The 15,967-nt window shown below is 40.8% G+C and overlaps 1 protein-coding gene across 1 annotated transcript in view; it reads right to left on the bottom strand.

The window, feature by feature from the left end:
* Positions 1-15,967, bottom strand: part of myt1b (myelin transcription factor 1b) — a 71,540-nt gene that overhangs the window by 38,303 nt on the left and 17,270 nt on the right. Inside the window, exons 3-6 of the mRNA XM_036591993.1 lie at positions 10,451-10,505; positions 9,575-9,605; positions 5,478-5,540; positions 1,871-2,151 (exon numbers count right to left, since the gene is read on the bottom strand). Coding sequence (XP_036447886.1) covers positions 1,871-2,151; positions 5,478-5,540; positions 9,575-9,605; positions 10,451-10,505 — 430 coding nt within the window. The remainder of the gene's footprint in view (positions 1-1,870; positions 2,152-5,477; positions 5,541-9,574; positions 9,606-10,450; positions 10,506-15,967) is intronic.

Here is a 15,967-nt window from a genome sequence, read left to right as displayed (position 1 = left end):
GGAGGAAACCGGAGTACCTGGAGGAAACCCACACAGATCATGGCGAACAGACAAATAGAATTATTTCAAATAAAATTGTTACGTTAACTTGCATTGAAAGTTCATGAAAGTTTTTCCTTCTTCTGTATAATTACCATTTTGAAGACATGAGGTTTTGTCCCAACAGTGATGAACAGATCACATATAGTTATGCAGTTAAGTATTTGAATTTAATTTGTGTTCTGTATCGATAGCTTTGAGGCTGCACCTTTAAAAGATGACTTCAAAGATTTGCTTCTTTCTGCAGTTTTGATTTAATATTTCTTTAGTATTGTTTGCAAGTGTAGAACCTAAACTTTTGACAGCTTTTTCAGCTTTTAAATGAGCTAGCGCAAAATAATTACCAAATGATGCCATACTTTTGTTATCACTGGCAATAACTCTGACTTCTAGGGCTTAACAAATCATTTATAGAGTTAACAAAATTAACACAATTATCTTCAATATTACAGTTAATTGCTTCCATGAGAAAAATAGTCTCTCCAAAATGGTAAATTCTCATTTATTTGTCATAAACATACACAATATAAAGGACACAATGTTTTCAAATAGTGTAAAAATTACTATTGGTGTCGAAGTTCACGTTAATAAGGTAATAATGCAATAAATGATTAGCACCACTAACTTTTTAATGCCATTAATGCAGTTTGACCCTCAGAACCAGTACGAAGCCCAGCTGCTAGTGCTGTATGTTGCTATGACTGACTCCATGATGGTAGCCCTCTAGTTCAAACGCAGCTTTAAAATTGCAACTTCAATTCTTTTGAACTTCTTTTGAAAGCCAGTAATTTCCAGCTACTGCCATGCTGTGAATTTATTTTTCACCAAAGTACACTGAGTCTGAAGTTTAATTTACAAGAAAATCACTTCGACATCAGGAATAACAGTAATTCACACCACACCACGCTGGACAGTGCTCAAGGAAGATCTATGGATAAATCAATGAGCAGCAAACAAACAAAAGCAACAGCAAAGTGGAAAGCTACAGTTCCCCACAAAACAAGATGGAATTAGCAGTACGAGAGTCAGGGGGCAACAACTGGAGAGGAGTCAGAATTAGCTGGTACTATTGACTCTCATTTGAACATGTTTCATGTGCATTTATTATGTTGTTGGAACTGGGCTACACGAAATATTAATGCTATATTATCCTTAATATAGGCCTTATTTGAGAAATGTGTTTTCCATTAAAATGATCTGTTATTCTTGTCAAATCCTCGCGCTATTTGAAATTATTACGTATCGATTTACAGTATTTTGTAATGAAACTCTTCAAACACATTCTGATGATGCTTATTTTGTCCAGTCATATAACTATAGTGAAATGTAATGCTTTTTAAAGTGCAAAATCTTTCTCAGGGTCCAATTTAAGCCAATAACAACTTCTATTAATTGTGAATAACTTCAACACGAATGTGATTATTAACGATTCATTATTTTATTCACTTGGCAGACCTAAATAAATGAAAGTTGAAATTTTGGTATGACAGAGATGAAACAGAAAGCGAGCTTCACTCGAGTTCTTTGGAGCGATGCTGTAGAACCACTTCTGCCTTTCACTGAATGTTTCTCAAGAAATGTAATTAAAATGACTCAACTGAAAGGTTCCTCTACTGCTTTGCTCTAAAGTACCTTCATAAGTACCTTTACTGCAACCTTTGTTTTTAAGAATGTGGGATGAGGAAATACTTCAGCGCATTTCATGATTCTATTTCTGAATTCTTTTCAACCCTCTCATGTTGGGCTGGTTGGGCTGTCCTCCTGTGTCTCTATGGCAACAGGCTGTTGTAGTCACGGACATGTGACAAGGCTGTTGCATTTTAACACTCACCTTCATCAGCCTCGTCTGCCTCCTCTGTGTCGTTGCTCTCAGGTTTCTGCTCCTCTTCCTCCTGAGGCTTTTCATCGTGACACTGCTGCTGGGTTTCTGTGTCTTCTTCCTCATCCTCTTCCTTCACCTCCATCTCCTCACCACTGCCGTCGCTCTCGGCGTTAAAACATTCGTCCATCGCCAGTTTCAGGGGATGGGACTTCCTCTTGGAGACCGGTTGCTGCTGCTCCACCTCCTCCTCCTGCAGCCTCCTCTTTCTGGCCACTGGGCAGCTCAGAGTGCTAAGAGAAAAGGAGGGAAGGAAAAGTCTTCTGGATGAACGAGTCGGGCCTGTTTATGTTCATGAAATTCACACCAAATGGCAACATAAAGCTGAAACTTTCACGCAACTAGACTAGTTATAGGTAGAAAGTTGTTGCACACAACATACTAGTTAAAGAGAAAAAAATGATGCGCTGATTGAACTTAATTCAAATGTGTACATTATGTCCACATAATATGGCAAAAGCAAAGAAAAACAAAACATTGAGTGTGTTTACATGCGCTTAATAATCCGATAACTGCAGAAAATCAGATTTTGTCAGTAATCCGATCAATCCCAGACATTCTTCCTTACGGCTGTGGCATCTCTGGGGCTCAAACTCACAACCTCCTGTTAGGATGATGGCTTAGTCCACTGCACCACAACTCAGATTGTGTGTCTATAAATGTTTAATACACTGGAGAAAATATTTGTTGTTTTACTTTAAAGCATGGTGTCGTCTCATGTGGTGTAACTGTCTAAGAATTCATCCCAACATCAGGAGATTGTGAGTTTGAATCCCAGTGACACCATCGATGTTCATATCCGGTAGCCCCAGAGCAAAATATGCCAGATGGCTTTAGTTTTGTTTATCTAACTGAGCTGCAGAGCTAGAAACAGTAGCTGGGAGAAATTTTGGCTCAACTAAGAAGTTTGAGTTGTGTGAACTCTGGTGTCCTCAAGTTGAGTCAACTCAAGAAAAGCCATGTAATCAGTCACTATATCATATTAAGTTGAGCTGACCTCTCACTTTGTACAGTGAATCATTTTTTTGTGAAAGGAGGAGAAAATGAACAACCTACCTATGCAGATCACGATATAGAAAGATAGCGAAGCAGAAAAAAATCAGCCGTTTGAACAGTTATCATGTTAATGTTAGCTGTCTAATTAACTAGCTTGTAAATCCAAGCTAACTAGCAAATAAGCAACACTATTCCAAGAGACCACGTCTGTTTTGTTGTTGATGATGTGTTGAATCATTTGACTAAAATAATATCGTTTGATGTGACCATGTTTGCCCTTGGCTGTTTCACGAAACTTTCATTTCATTTCACTGAGGTGGCTGCAACCGTTGCGGCAGCGTTTCGAACAAGTTCTAAGTGAACTGCAGGAGGCTTCACATTATGCAACTCAAGTGAAACCTACTTTAATGTAAGTTTAAAGCAACTAGAGTTGAGTGAAAGTTTCAGCAAGAATTGCAGTTACACACAAACCATGCAAAGAACACTCGTCAAGCAATGGGAACTGAAAAGGAGGAATGATGCAATGCTCTGCGTGACCCAGGGAGGGCGCTGTGCTGGCTAAAAAGCATTGTACATTACAGTCAATTGACTGGAACACTTAATTATACCACAATCAAAGAGGAATAGAGAGAGAGAGAGAAAGACGGATAGAGAGAGAGAATAGCAGCGGAGGGCGAAATTCAATAAAGCCCTCACCTAGAAAGCCTGGCTATTGAAGCAAGACACAGAGAGATCTATAAACACGATGCATCTAAAATGGCCTCCTGAACAGATACACATGTAAATAAAGGCAACTGTAATATGTTTCCAATAAGCTGGAGACATCACTCAATGCCCTCCCTGAAGGCTTCACAAAGAGAGAGAGAGAGAGAGAGAGAGAGAGAGAGAGAGACAGAGAGACAGAGAGAGAGAGGGAGGGAGGGAGGGTGAGGGGTGGGACAGGGAGGGAGGTGAGAAGCGAGAGAGGGAGGCAGAGAGGCAGAGGAAGAGAGAGAGAAAGCGAGGAGGAGAGGGAAAGAGACAGAGAGATGGACTGCAAAAGAGAGATAGCAAGAAAGAAAGGGGAAGGAGGGTGACAAGAAGAGCAGAAGGCGAAAGAGAAAGAGAGAGAGGGAGAAAGGAAGAGAAAGGGAAAGACATGAATAAAGAGACGTGAGAGAGGGAGGGGGAATAAATAGAAAGAGAGACACAGAGAGAGCTAGTGAGAGAGAGGGAATGAAGAATGGGGAGAAGGGTGAGGGGTGAGAGAAGCAGACAAAGTGGAAGAGAGAGGAAGAGAGAGAAGTGAGAGAGGGAGGGAGGGAGGGAGGGAGGTGAGAAGCCAGAAAGGGAGGCAGAGAGACAGAGTAGAGAGAGAGAGAAGAGAGAAAGAAAGAGAGAAGGGGAGGGAAAGAAGGAGAGAGATGGACAGAAAAAGAAAGAGAGAGTTAGTGAGAGAAAGAGGGAGATGAGAGCCAAGAGAGTGATACAGAGAGACAGGGCAAGAGAGAAAAAGAGAGATAGAAAGACAGAAGAGGGAAGGAGGGTGACATAGAGGAGTAGAAGAAGCGAGGGAAAGAGAGAGAGGGAGAAAGGAAGAGAAAGGGAAAGAGAGATTAATAAAGAGACGTGAGAGAGGGAGGGGGAATAAATAGAAAGAGAGGCACAGAGATAGAGAGAGAGAGAGAGAGAGAGAGAGAATGCAGAATGGGGAAAAGGGTAAAGGGTGAGAGAGACAGACAGAGTGGAAGAGAGAGGAAGAGAGAGAAGTGAGAGAGGGAGGGAGGTGAGTGCGAGAGAGGGAGGCACAGAGGCAGAGGAGGGGGAGGGAAAGAGAGATGGACTGAAAAAGAGAGTGGATGAAAGAGAGAGGGAGATGAGAGCCAATAGAGCGACACAGAGAGACAGGACAAGAGAGAAAAAGAGAGATAGAAAGAAAGAAGGAGGAAGGAGGGCGACATAGAAGAGTTGAAGAGAGAGAAAGAGAGCAAAAAAGGAAGAGAAAGGAAGAGAAAGAGATGAATATATATATAGAGAGAGATGAATAAAGAGAAGTAAGAGAGGAAGGGGGAAGAGAGGACAGAGAGGCACAGACAGAGATAGAGACCAAAGAGTGGGGAGGAGGGTGAGGGGTGAGAGAGGGAGAGAGGGAGGGAGGTGAGAAGCGAGAGAGGGAGGCAGAGAGACAGAGGAAAACAAAGAGAAAGCGAGGAGGAGAGGGGGAGGGAGAGAGAGAGAGAGAGAGAGAGAGAGAGAGAGAGATAGAGAGATAGAGGGAGGGAGAAGTGACTCAATGCCCAGTGTAAAGGCCACCGAGAAAGAGAGAAAGTGAGAGAGAGAGATTGAAACAGAGAAAGACAGTGGCCAAACAGAAGGGAAGGTTATGTTCAGATAAAGACTACGGTGACTCGACGGCTCTGAGTCAGAAAAAGGCCACTGGCTTTGAGGAAGTGGTGCAGGGAGCAAAGCAGACCTATAGAGGACCATCAACTATAGAGGACTACAATCTACAGAGGACTATAAACTACAGAGGTCTACGCACTATAGAGGACTAAAGGTTTAGTGGGTTCTTTATCTTTCATACCTTCTGTGTCGGGCATATTTGCCACTGATATGGCCAGAACCATTGCATCCTGGCGTGGGACAGCTAAACGGGGTCAGAAGTAGATCAAATTAACTTTGGGCTCAACCTGAGGTATCCATGCCCCACCCACAACTGAGAACTAACACCTACATTTAGATTGCACTGTTAAACGCTAGTGATATTTATTTTGTATGCATGTGGAAGGTCACACTATTAGAACAGACTGAATGTAGTTTTTAATGTAATTGAGCTAACGTCAAGTATATGAGGAGCCTGGCCTCTTCCTATTTCCCCCATTATATCAAAAACAGGACTGCAAAACAGCAGAGGGCGCCCACGAGCGTGTCCTCAATGAATGGTGTAAATGGAGCTCGACGGCTAAACACTAAAAGTTAAAACAGTTTCTAATCACCCAGAACTTTCCTTTAATTTTAGAAAGTAGAAGAAGGAAGTAGTGAAGTATTTCACTAAAAAAGCAGGACGCTAACATTACTGCTACTGAGTGCTGATTGGTTGGCGAGCAGAGCAGCTCATTGGCTGTTAGTGCTCACTGATGTCATGGACATACATAAGCTGTCGTTTTAAACTCCTATAACTCGAGTTTAAAAGCTCTTAAAAATATAACATTAAAATGTTTTATGCTGTTCTGTGTTCAGGAAATAATTGTATTCTTTTATGTTAAAAATGTTTAAGCATTTATAAACTATGATTTTGCTCAAATGCTCCATCTTAACCCATTCATTTTGGACTTGCTCAGGAGCGCCCTCTAGCGCTTGAGAAACCTGGAAGACATTAAAGAGTGGTAACTCTCCTCTCTACAAGTTACTAAACACCAAACAAATATCGCAGTGGTTCAATTTGAATAATGCATGTTATTGTTCTGAGCTACGATTTTGCACTAGGTTGAATGGGGTTCTGAAATTCTGCCCAACCTTATAGTTGCTAAGGACAAATCATTTGTGGGAGGAGCATGAACAGGTCAATAAGTGCTTAATTTTAAAAAGTCTGTTTTTACTATATGCTTAAACAGCTGCCTCGTTGAACTTTACAGTCTTTAAGTCTTTCCAAACACAACTTCTGTTCAGAACCCTTTCCCAGTTTCCTTCCATTGTTTTTCCACACCTCTCGGTTGTACAGAACGAATTACAGAGCCAATTACCACTTGCACGTATTTAAACGTGTGGTAAACAAATTCCCCTTCTCCACACCTATGTGCTTCCCAACGGTGAGGCAGGAGCAGAGCAGGCACGTATTGTTGAAATGTACACAAGAGAGTACATGAGAGAGCAGCAGGAACTACAGCAGGGCCATTTATGAGCATGTCGTGCAAGATGATAACCTGTGGCCATGCATATTCATGAGAAGACGTGTTAATAGGCAAATTACATGTAAGACTCTGTGTTAATGCAAATGTGAGAGCATTCCTGCGATTAAGGGTAGCAAAACAAAACAATGACAACAATTGAAACTGAGAATTTGAGGTGCAACACACGCCCCAACGCATCCCCAACAAAGTCTTCCACTGTGAAGTCTTAAGGCAACTCTGTAGCTACTATGACTGCTTCTAATATCGCGGCTGTCAAATCAAAACCTTGTATCTCCATTTTTGTCGTTTTTCAGTTTTTGACATAATTTGAAAAGGCCTGTCGTCCTTTATATTGTGTGCACATTTCATGATGAACGGACCAAAAGAAACGGGCCAAAATGACTTGGAAAAAAGTCTGGTTCCATTGACTTGCATTGAAAATAAAGTAGGTTTTTTCCTTCTCCTGTAAAGTAGCCATTTTGGAGATATGAGGTTTTGTTCTGACAGCAGCGATATGTAAGTTAGATTATTAGTGTGTCTAAATGTGTCCTTTTCGTACAAACTACTGTAGTCTGGACACTCAGTAAAGAAAGCTAGCAAAACTTCCATCCTAATAAGACATTGTAGCATATGATTCAGTATTTTGTCAAAATACCTTAATCTAGAGTCCATTATTCATTTCAAATGGTATTTATTTTGGATATATGTTAAAGATTGTCAGGACAGAGATCTAGGATGTAGCCCTTTTTGTAGTAAAAAGTGTTGTTGAGCTTCGTAGATCAGTAGCGTAGCATTTTAATCTGGAAACTCAATGCTATGCAGAGACTCTTAGCAACACTATAGTGGTTTGATGTGTATAATTCAGACTTTCTGAGTTGTGTGTTACACTTTCTCAGCAGGTTTTTAGCAACATTATGCAAATCTCGTCCAGATTTACAGGCCAAGTGGAAAGGAGGCCCACATACGGGCTCTCACAGTTTAAGGGTTTAAACCACATAAGTGTTTAAGGCATGCAAGAAAATACGGCAGCTAGCTATATAACTGACCCTCATGCTGTTGGATATGGCAGTAAATCGTGGCCTCGTAAACTTCACGGCATGCTTGACCGTGAAATGAGAAACGAGAGCGGGAAGTGTCACAGCTATAAGAGCTGCTTGACTGAGCCATTTCAGCCTACACTGGTTACTGCATTGCAAAAGTACATCCAAGCAAGGTATAGATGAACCTGACAAGGTCAACACGAAGAACCATATAAAACTGTGTGTGTAGGGGGTTTAATTCAATATAAAAATATATAGCCAAACAACTGGCAATCATCCATGGGGGTTCCTTTAATCTTTTACTTGCTGGTGCAGTCAGTAATTTAGCCTGCCTTCTAATCTCCTCTCCTTTAAGATGATCTCTTGTTGTTTTGATGTAAATAACATGCTCTTACTATGGATGTGCATCGTTTAGATACTTGAGTTTCCATAAGTGTAAGAAAAAACAACTGCGGAAGAAAAGCTGACTTGGGCTTAAATGAATGTAGGGCTCTGGAGCTGCCTCTTCAGATGAGATAAGGAGCTAACACCAGAGCTCTCCAGCACAACTCTGGCATCTGATGAGGACTCGTCGTCTTCTGCATGAGGTCTTTTCTCTTTAGTGGACGACGTGCCAACCTGTACGTTTGTCGGATTAAATATTCAAAGAATTTCTAAGGCTGCGTTCACATTACCAGGTTGAAGTGGCACAAAACCGATTTTTTGCCCCAGTGTGACTCAGATCTGATGTTTTCAGGGCTGATCTTTTCAAATCCGACCTGAGCCACTTTCATATGTGGTCCTAGATTGGATACGTATCCGATTCGTGGCCATGTGACCTTAATGTGACGCTCAGATTGGAATTCATGTGTTTTTCTCCACTGTGCGTGTGCCATCATTCAGCGTTACCATGGCAGCAGCGCCGAACAGAAGTTAAAGCCTGTAAACGGAGGAAAAGCAACACATCTCACTTTTTTCTCCTTCGTCTCGCTCTAATAATGAAGCTGAGAGCTGATCAGAGTTAATTATCTTCTCAGCGAAGCTCGTTCTGCTCGTTAGTTTGTGCTGATGATGAACATGATTCATTCACGTGACGTTACTGAGTAGGATGAGCTCATGAGGGTCATTTCAGGACGCCGGTTCGTCACATTAATGACAGATTTGAGCAAAAAATCTAATTTCAGCAATGAGGCTTGTAATGTGAACGTAGCCTAAGATTTTCATGATTTCTGGACCTACGTAACATCAGCTAGATTCATAATTACATCACAGTACATCCTTGACAACTTGCTCATGTGAAGACACTGGTGTTTTGTAGTATCAACGTGTAATATAATAACATCTTACAGTCCTTTTAAAACATAAAACTAATGTATTGAATTGATAGCGTTCTTACTTTCCCTGCCTTACTGTGCTAAAACATGAATACCTCAATTATGATTTCAGTGTTCAGATACTGGCATCATGAATGATTAATAGAGCACTTGAGTTCCTTATGTACATAGATCTGAGCCTAAAAATGTGTCGATTTTATTAGAGATGTGATTCTGGTGGCAGATTTTGATGGGGATGCTGGCAAAGTCTCAGAGCGTAATGCTGACTACACATCAGATTAGACAGAGTTAGGGGAATTTTCCTTAAAATGATGCTTTGGGATCTTACAGTAAGACTGTGGTTGAACACAGACCTGAACAAGCAACTTAAACATGACACACAAACACATAGAGGCAAAGTGTTGGCATGTTTTTCTACACAGGACAAATCTGTCATACCTCAGCTCCTGTCCTACAATCTCAGTGGGAGCTGTGGAAAAAAAGGGAGAGACAATGAAGAAGGTAAAAACATAAGCAGAAAAGCAGAGTGCAAATAACCGCAGGGAACTACAATCAATAACTCAGGAACGCATAGAGATCCCTGGAGAGCACATGCAGAAACATACATGACTGCATTAGCAGGAAAATACACACATGCCTACACGCAGCCCAGAACAACTGATTCAGCCAAAACATCCAGGCTTGATGAGGAACAAAGTGTGCAGCTATATGCAGCTTTCAGCGCAAAACTGATGATTAATTGTTACAGTTGAATTAAAAGCAAAAAAAGTGAAATCCATAGCGAAACAGCACCATCAGCTGTAAACATACCCTTTTTTTTTTAAATCAATACCTTTGAGAACGACACTTATGCTGAAAATGAGTAGCAGCAGGATAAAAAAAAAAAAACACAGCGAATGCACTGTATTATGTAGGTCTTCAGATTAAAGCAGCGTTTTAAAGCTTTTCATTAAGACACGTTTTGATACAGGCAACAGCTCAAAGGGAGACATGCAGGATTTCAAAGCAGAACATCATTTTATATTGTTCGCCGTTTCGTGATGTTGGACTGCATTTCTGTATCTTTCATCATGCTATCTCTCTGCCTGCACTCCACACTGCGCTCGGCCATAAATCCTCTACTGAAGGTTCTCGGTGTTACGTGCATAACAGCAAACCCGGCCTAGAAGGTCAGCAAGCAGGAGCCATTTGAATGGAGCTGAAAACTGATGCTTAGCTGACCGGCAGAAATGATGCTTAGCTGACCGGCGGAAGTGATGACTCTAGAGTCGGATGGACGGGGGGAGAAAGAGAGAAAGAAAAAGAGAGACTTACTTCTTCCTCCCTTGGACCGTGTGCGCGTCCGCTTGTCATCAATATCCAAACTCATCTGTCACAGCAAGAGAAACAAAGACAGAGTTAAAAATTAACTCACAAGGACACATTTTACACGTACTGCTATCTCTGTAAGAACATCTGCTAACTCTGTAACTCGGTACCTGAATATTGCGTAAACCCAACTCTCATCTCTAACCTCAGTAACCAAAATAAAATTTTAGTTAAAATTTTAGTTTAATTTTCGTTAAATAAAAAGCTTGCTAAATGACCTCAATGAACAAAATGTTCATCCTTTTCTATTATCATATGAACATTCTGTCCCTTTCAGAAGCAACCACACTTATACAGAAGTGATGGGGAAAAACTATATAATTTCAATGAAAGGGAAAACACTCCTATAGAAGTGAAAGGAAACTACAAATGATAGGAAAAACATTACAATTACAAAGCACAAACAGGTACACCCCCAAAAAAACACTAGAGTGAATGGAAAATTGAATGGAAAAATTAAACTCCCATAGAAGTGAATGAAAAAAAAAACTACAGTAGTGAATGTAAAAACAACACTCCTATAGAAGTGAACGGGAAACTACACTCCTACAGAAGTGCATGGAAAACTTACACTCCTGTAGAACTGAATGAAAAACTACCCTCCTACAGAAGTAAATGGAAAAACTACCCTCCTACAGAAGTGAATGGAATAACTACACTCCTATAAAAGTGAATGGAATGAACTACACTCCTACACAAATGAATGGGTAAAATACACTCCTATAGAAGTGAATGAAACCAAATACACTCCTACCGAAGTGAATGGAACAACGACACTCCTATAGTGGTAAATGGAAAACTACCTTCCTATAGAAGTGAATTAAATAACAACACTCCTATAGAAGCAAATGGAAAAACTGGTCCTACAGAATTGAGAGAAGAAAATCACATTCATATAGAATTAAAAGGAACAAGATGCACTTCTATGGAAGTGAGAGGAAAACTACACTCCTATAGAAGTGAATTAAATCACAACACTCCTATAGAAGCAAATGGAAAAACTGGTCCTACAGAATTGAGAGAAGAAAATCACATTCATATAGAATTAAAAGGAACAAGATGCACTTCTATGGAAGTGAGAGGAAAACTACACTCCTATAGAAGTGAATTAAATCACAACACTCCTATAGAAGCAAATGGAAAAACTAGTCCTACAGAATCGAGAGGAGAAAATCACATTCATATAGAATTAAAAGGAACAAGATGCACTTCTATGGAAATGAGAGGAAAAAACTCTCTGAAAAGAAAAAACTACATCTCTATAGAAGTGACAGGAAAAATTACAAACAACGAAAGAAAAAACTACACTCACGCAGAGGTAAGGGAAGAACTGAAAAGAAGAAAACCATTATGCCCCTATAAAAGTGAAAAGAAAATAATCCGCACTACTATAGAAATGAATGGAACAAACTCTGATTAAAGTAGATGAAAAATTACATTCCAAAAAAGGCCATAGAACAAAAACCACTACACTTCTGTAAAAGTAAATTAAACAAATTACTCCATTATAGAAGTGAAAGGAAAACAACTACAGCCCTATAAAGGTGAATGGGTAAATGGAAACTATAGAAGCAAAAGGAAAAAAAAAACTACACTCCTATAGAAGTGAAAGGAAACTACAAATGATAGGAAAAACATTACAATTACAAAGCAAAAAACAGGTACACCCCCAAAAAAACACTACAGTGAATAGAAAATTGAATGGAAAAATTAAACTCCCATAGAAGTGAATGAAAAAAAAAACTACAGTAGTGAATGTAAAAACAACACTCCTATAGAAGGGAATGGGAAACTACACTCCTACAGAAGTGCATGGAAAAATTACACTCCTGTAGAACTGAATGAAAAACTACCCCCCTACAGAAGTAAATGGAAAAACTACCCTCCTACAGAAGTGAATAGAATAACTACACTCCTATAGAAGTGAATGGAATGAACTACACTCCTACACAAATGAATGGGTAAAATACACTCCTATAGAAGTGAATGAAACCAAATACACTCCTACCGAAGTGAATGGAACAACGACACTCCTATAGTGGTAAATGGAAAACTACCTTCCTATAGAAGTGAATTAAATAACAACACTCCCATAGAAGCAAATGGAAAAACTGGTCCTACAGAATTGAGAGAAGAAAATCACATTCATATAGAATTAAAAGGAACAAGATGCACTTCTATGGAAGTGAGAGGAAAACTACACTCCTATAGAAGTGAATTAAATAACAACACTCCTATAGAAGCAAATGGAAAAACTGGTCCTACAGAATTGAGAGAAGAAAATCACATTCATATAGAATTAAAAGGAACAAGATGCACTTCTATGGAAGTGAGAGGAAAAAACTCTCTGAAAAGAAAAAACTACATCTCTATAGAAGTGACAGGAAAAATTACAAACAATGAAAGAAAAAACTACACTCATACAGAGGTAAGGGAAGAACTGAAAAGAAGAAAACCATTATGCCCCTATAAAAGTGAAAAGAAAATAATCCGCACTACTATAGAAATGAATGGAACAAACTCTGATTAAAGTAGATGAAAAATTACATTCCAAAAAAGGCCATAGAACAAAAACCACTACACTTCTGTAAAAGTAAATTAAACAAATTACTCCATTATAGAAGTGAAAGGAAAACAACTACAGCCCTATAAAGGTGAATGGGTAAATGGAAACTATAGAAGCAAAAGGAAAAAAAAAACTACACTCCTATATCTGTGAAAATAAAAACTACACTCCTACAAAAATGAAAGAAATACGCATTTCTATCGAAGCAAAAAGGAAAAAAATATATTCCTGTAAAAGTGTATGAAAATACACTCCTACAGACGTCAAAGGGGAAAAAAAACTCTACACCCCTAAAAAAATTCTACGCTGCGTTCTCTCTTTTCCTGTCCTTCTTGCTCTCTATCGCTTCACCACCCTGCAATTTGCTGCACCTGAACAATCAATATGATTAGCCGGTGCTTTTTGGGGGTGGGGGGGTGGGTGTGCGGGGCATCTGCGGGGGGAAAAAAAAGCCCATTTGTGACCGAGGCCCCATGGGATGCGTGAGTGGTAATTATAATAGTAATAATACGCATAGGGCTAACAATAATACAAACACAGTCACTCCAAATCACTGTAATTCCTCTCTCATAAGGCCCTCGCGCTGCTGCGTGCGCTAGACTGTCGCTTTCTGGCACAAAGGAGCAGGTGTCAAACTCTGTTTCGCGCACGCACTCGCGCTCGCAGAGGCACTAGAATGAGCTCACTCTAAAGCTATCGGCTGTTTTTAAGGCACAATGGCGCCATTAGCCTTGATTACCAGAGTGCGCTGGAAATCGAATGGCCTTCATGCAAATGCCAGCCCCCTAAAAAAAAAACTCCCTCCCATTGACCCTGCATCTGAACTCCACTTAGCAGCTTTGTTGGAAGAAGGCCCCTAAACCTGGCAGGAGCACAGTGGAGTTAAACACAGGAGTTTCTCTTTCCCTCACACTCTCTTTCTCCTCCTCTGTCTCATCCCCCCACTCTCTCTCTCTCTGGCACTTCCTGCCGATATCTGTCTTTTTTCACAGTGCGGGATAAATGGGGGTGTTGTGTGTGCGATGGGCGTGGGGATAAAAAGTTGGTTGTGTGTTGGGGGGGTGGGACGTCTGCACGCATCCGGGTGTACAGGTGCGGCGGCGGCGACCATCTCTCTTCCTTTCTCACACTCACACACACACACACACACACACACACACACACACTAGCAAGTGGGACTTTTTTTGAGCGGCTTGTGCAACAAGCCGGCTTTGTGCTCTGTGATCGGAGCTCAAACACGGCGCTCAACTTGCTGGCTTGCGAGAAAAGTTTGTTGCTCGCGCACATCAAAAAGGCCAGCTGAGATGAACGCTAGCACTGTGTCAGGAGGCGTCGTCAGTGCCCTCTCTGTGCTCCCGAAACGTGGCTGCTGACCCCAAAACACAAAGGGCAGGAGCAGACGAGCCCCGTTCATTCTCTCTCCTCTTAATGATGATACTGTGCTCTGCTTTCTCTCCCTCTTTCTCCTCTCTCCTCCTCACCCCCCCCTCCTTTCATTCCTCCTCCCCTCTTTAGCTGATAGTCGACACATGAATCGCGCAGGCAGTAATAGAGACTCACGTTGCTTTCATGTTTGCGTAACCATAGCTACACGTGCGTTCCTTTCAAATAGGTAAAACACATCAGAGTTCGCATCACCCCTTGCTTCTTTTTTCAAATTCCACCTCATTAAATTTGTACTCTTGCAAAAAAATAAAGAAATAAAAGAAAGCCTGTCAGAATGGTGCGGCCTGCTCGGCTTCATCTGCTTCATCCTATATCTCTTTCAAAGGCCTTTTTCAGTGTTACGCTAGAACCTGTCCTTCGTCTCAGGCTTTTCTTTAAGTCTTTAATTGCGGTCTTTGACCGGAGAATGTACATTAACCGGAGAGACAGAGCGAGAGTGTTAGTAGAAGAGAGAGAGAGACGAGGAGGGAGGACGAGTGAAGGAGAAAGAGAAGGGAGAAAGTGAGCGAGACAGATGGGGGAAAGAGATGAGAGAGAGACATAACAAAAGAATAAGAGGAAGAACTGAGAGCAATAGAGAGAGAGAGAGAGATACACAAAGAGCAAAGAGAGCAAGATATAAGTGAAGAGAGAGAGAGAGAGAGAGAGAGAGAGAGAGAGAGAGAGAGGCAGGTTAAGTGAAGAACAGAGAGCAAGAGAGACAGAGTGAGAGATGGAATGAAAGCGATAGAGGTGCATAGAAGTGAAAGAGGAGCAGAGAAAGCGAGAGAGCCAGAGAGTGAGAAAAAGTGTGACATAATGTTTGAGAGAAACTGATAGAGAGACATACACAGAGTTAAACGGACAAGAGAGAGAGAGCAGGGGGAGAAAGAACAAGAAAGAAGCACTGTTTAAGAGAAAAAGAAAAAGAAAAAGAGAGAGATAGAGACATAGAGAGTGAAAGAGAAAGAGATACATAGAGAATGAAAAGAGCAGAGAGAGAGAAAGAACAACAGAGAGAGGTGCACAGTTTAGGTGAGCAAGAAAAAGAGAGAGAGAATCAAGAGAGTGAGTAAGAAAAAGACACAGTCTAAGAAAGAAAAAGAGACACATAGACAGTGAAAGAGAGAGAAAGAGACATACGTATATAGTTAAAAAGAGAGAGCAAGACAGTGAGATAGAGCGACAGAGATGCACAGTTTAAGAGAGGAAGAAAAAACAGAGAGAGAGAGTACAAGAGAAAGAGATAGAGAACGAAAGGAGCAGAGAGAGAGAGAGAGCAAGAAAGAGAAAGAAAAAGAGAGAGAGAGAGAGAGATACATAGACAGTGAAAGAGAGAGAGAGACATATGTTCATAGTTAAAGAGAGAGAGCAAGACAGTGAGATAGAGCGAAAGAGATGCACAGTTTAAGAGAGGAACTGAGAGAGAGAGAGACATACACAGATACTGAAAGCGAGAGAGACAGATAAAG

Source organism: Colossoma macropomum, unplaced genomic scaffold (assembly GCF_904425465.1).
Source record: "Colossoma macropomum unplaced genomic scaffold, Colossoma_macropomum, whole genome shotgun sequence".
NCBI lineage: Eukaryota > Metazoa > Chordata > Actinopteri > Characiformes > Serrasalmidae > Colossoma > Colossoma macropomum.
The sequence above is the reverse complement of the archived record's forward strand: the minus strand, read 5'-3'. Positions and strand labels throughout refer to the sequence as shown.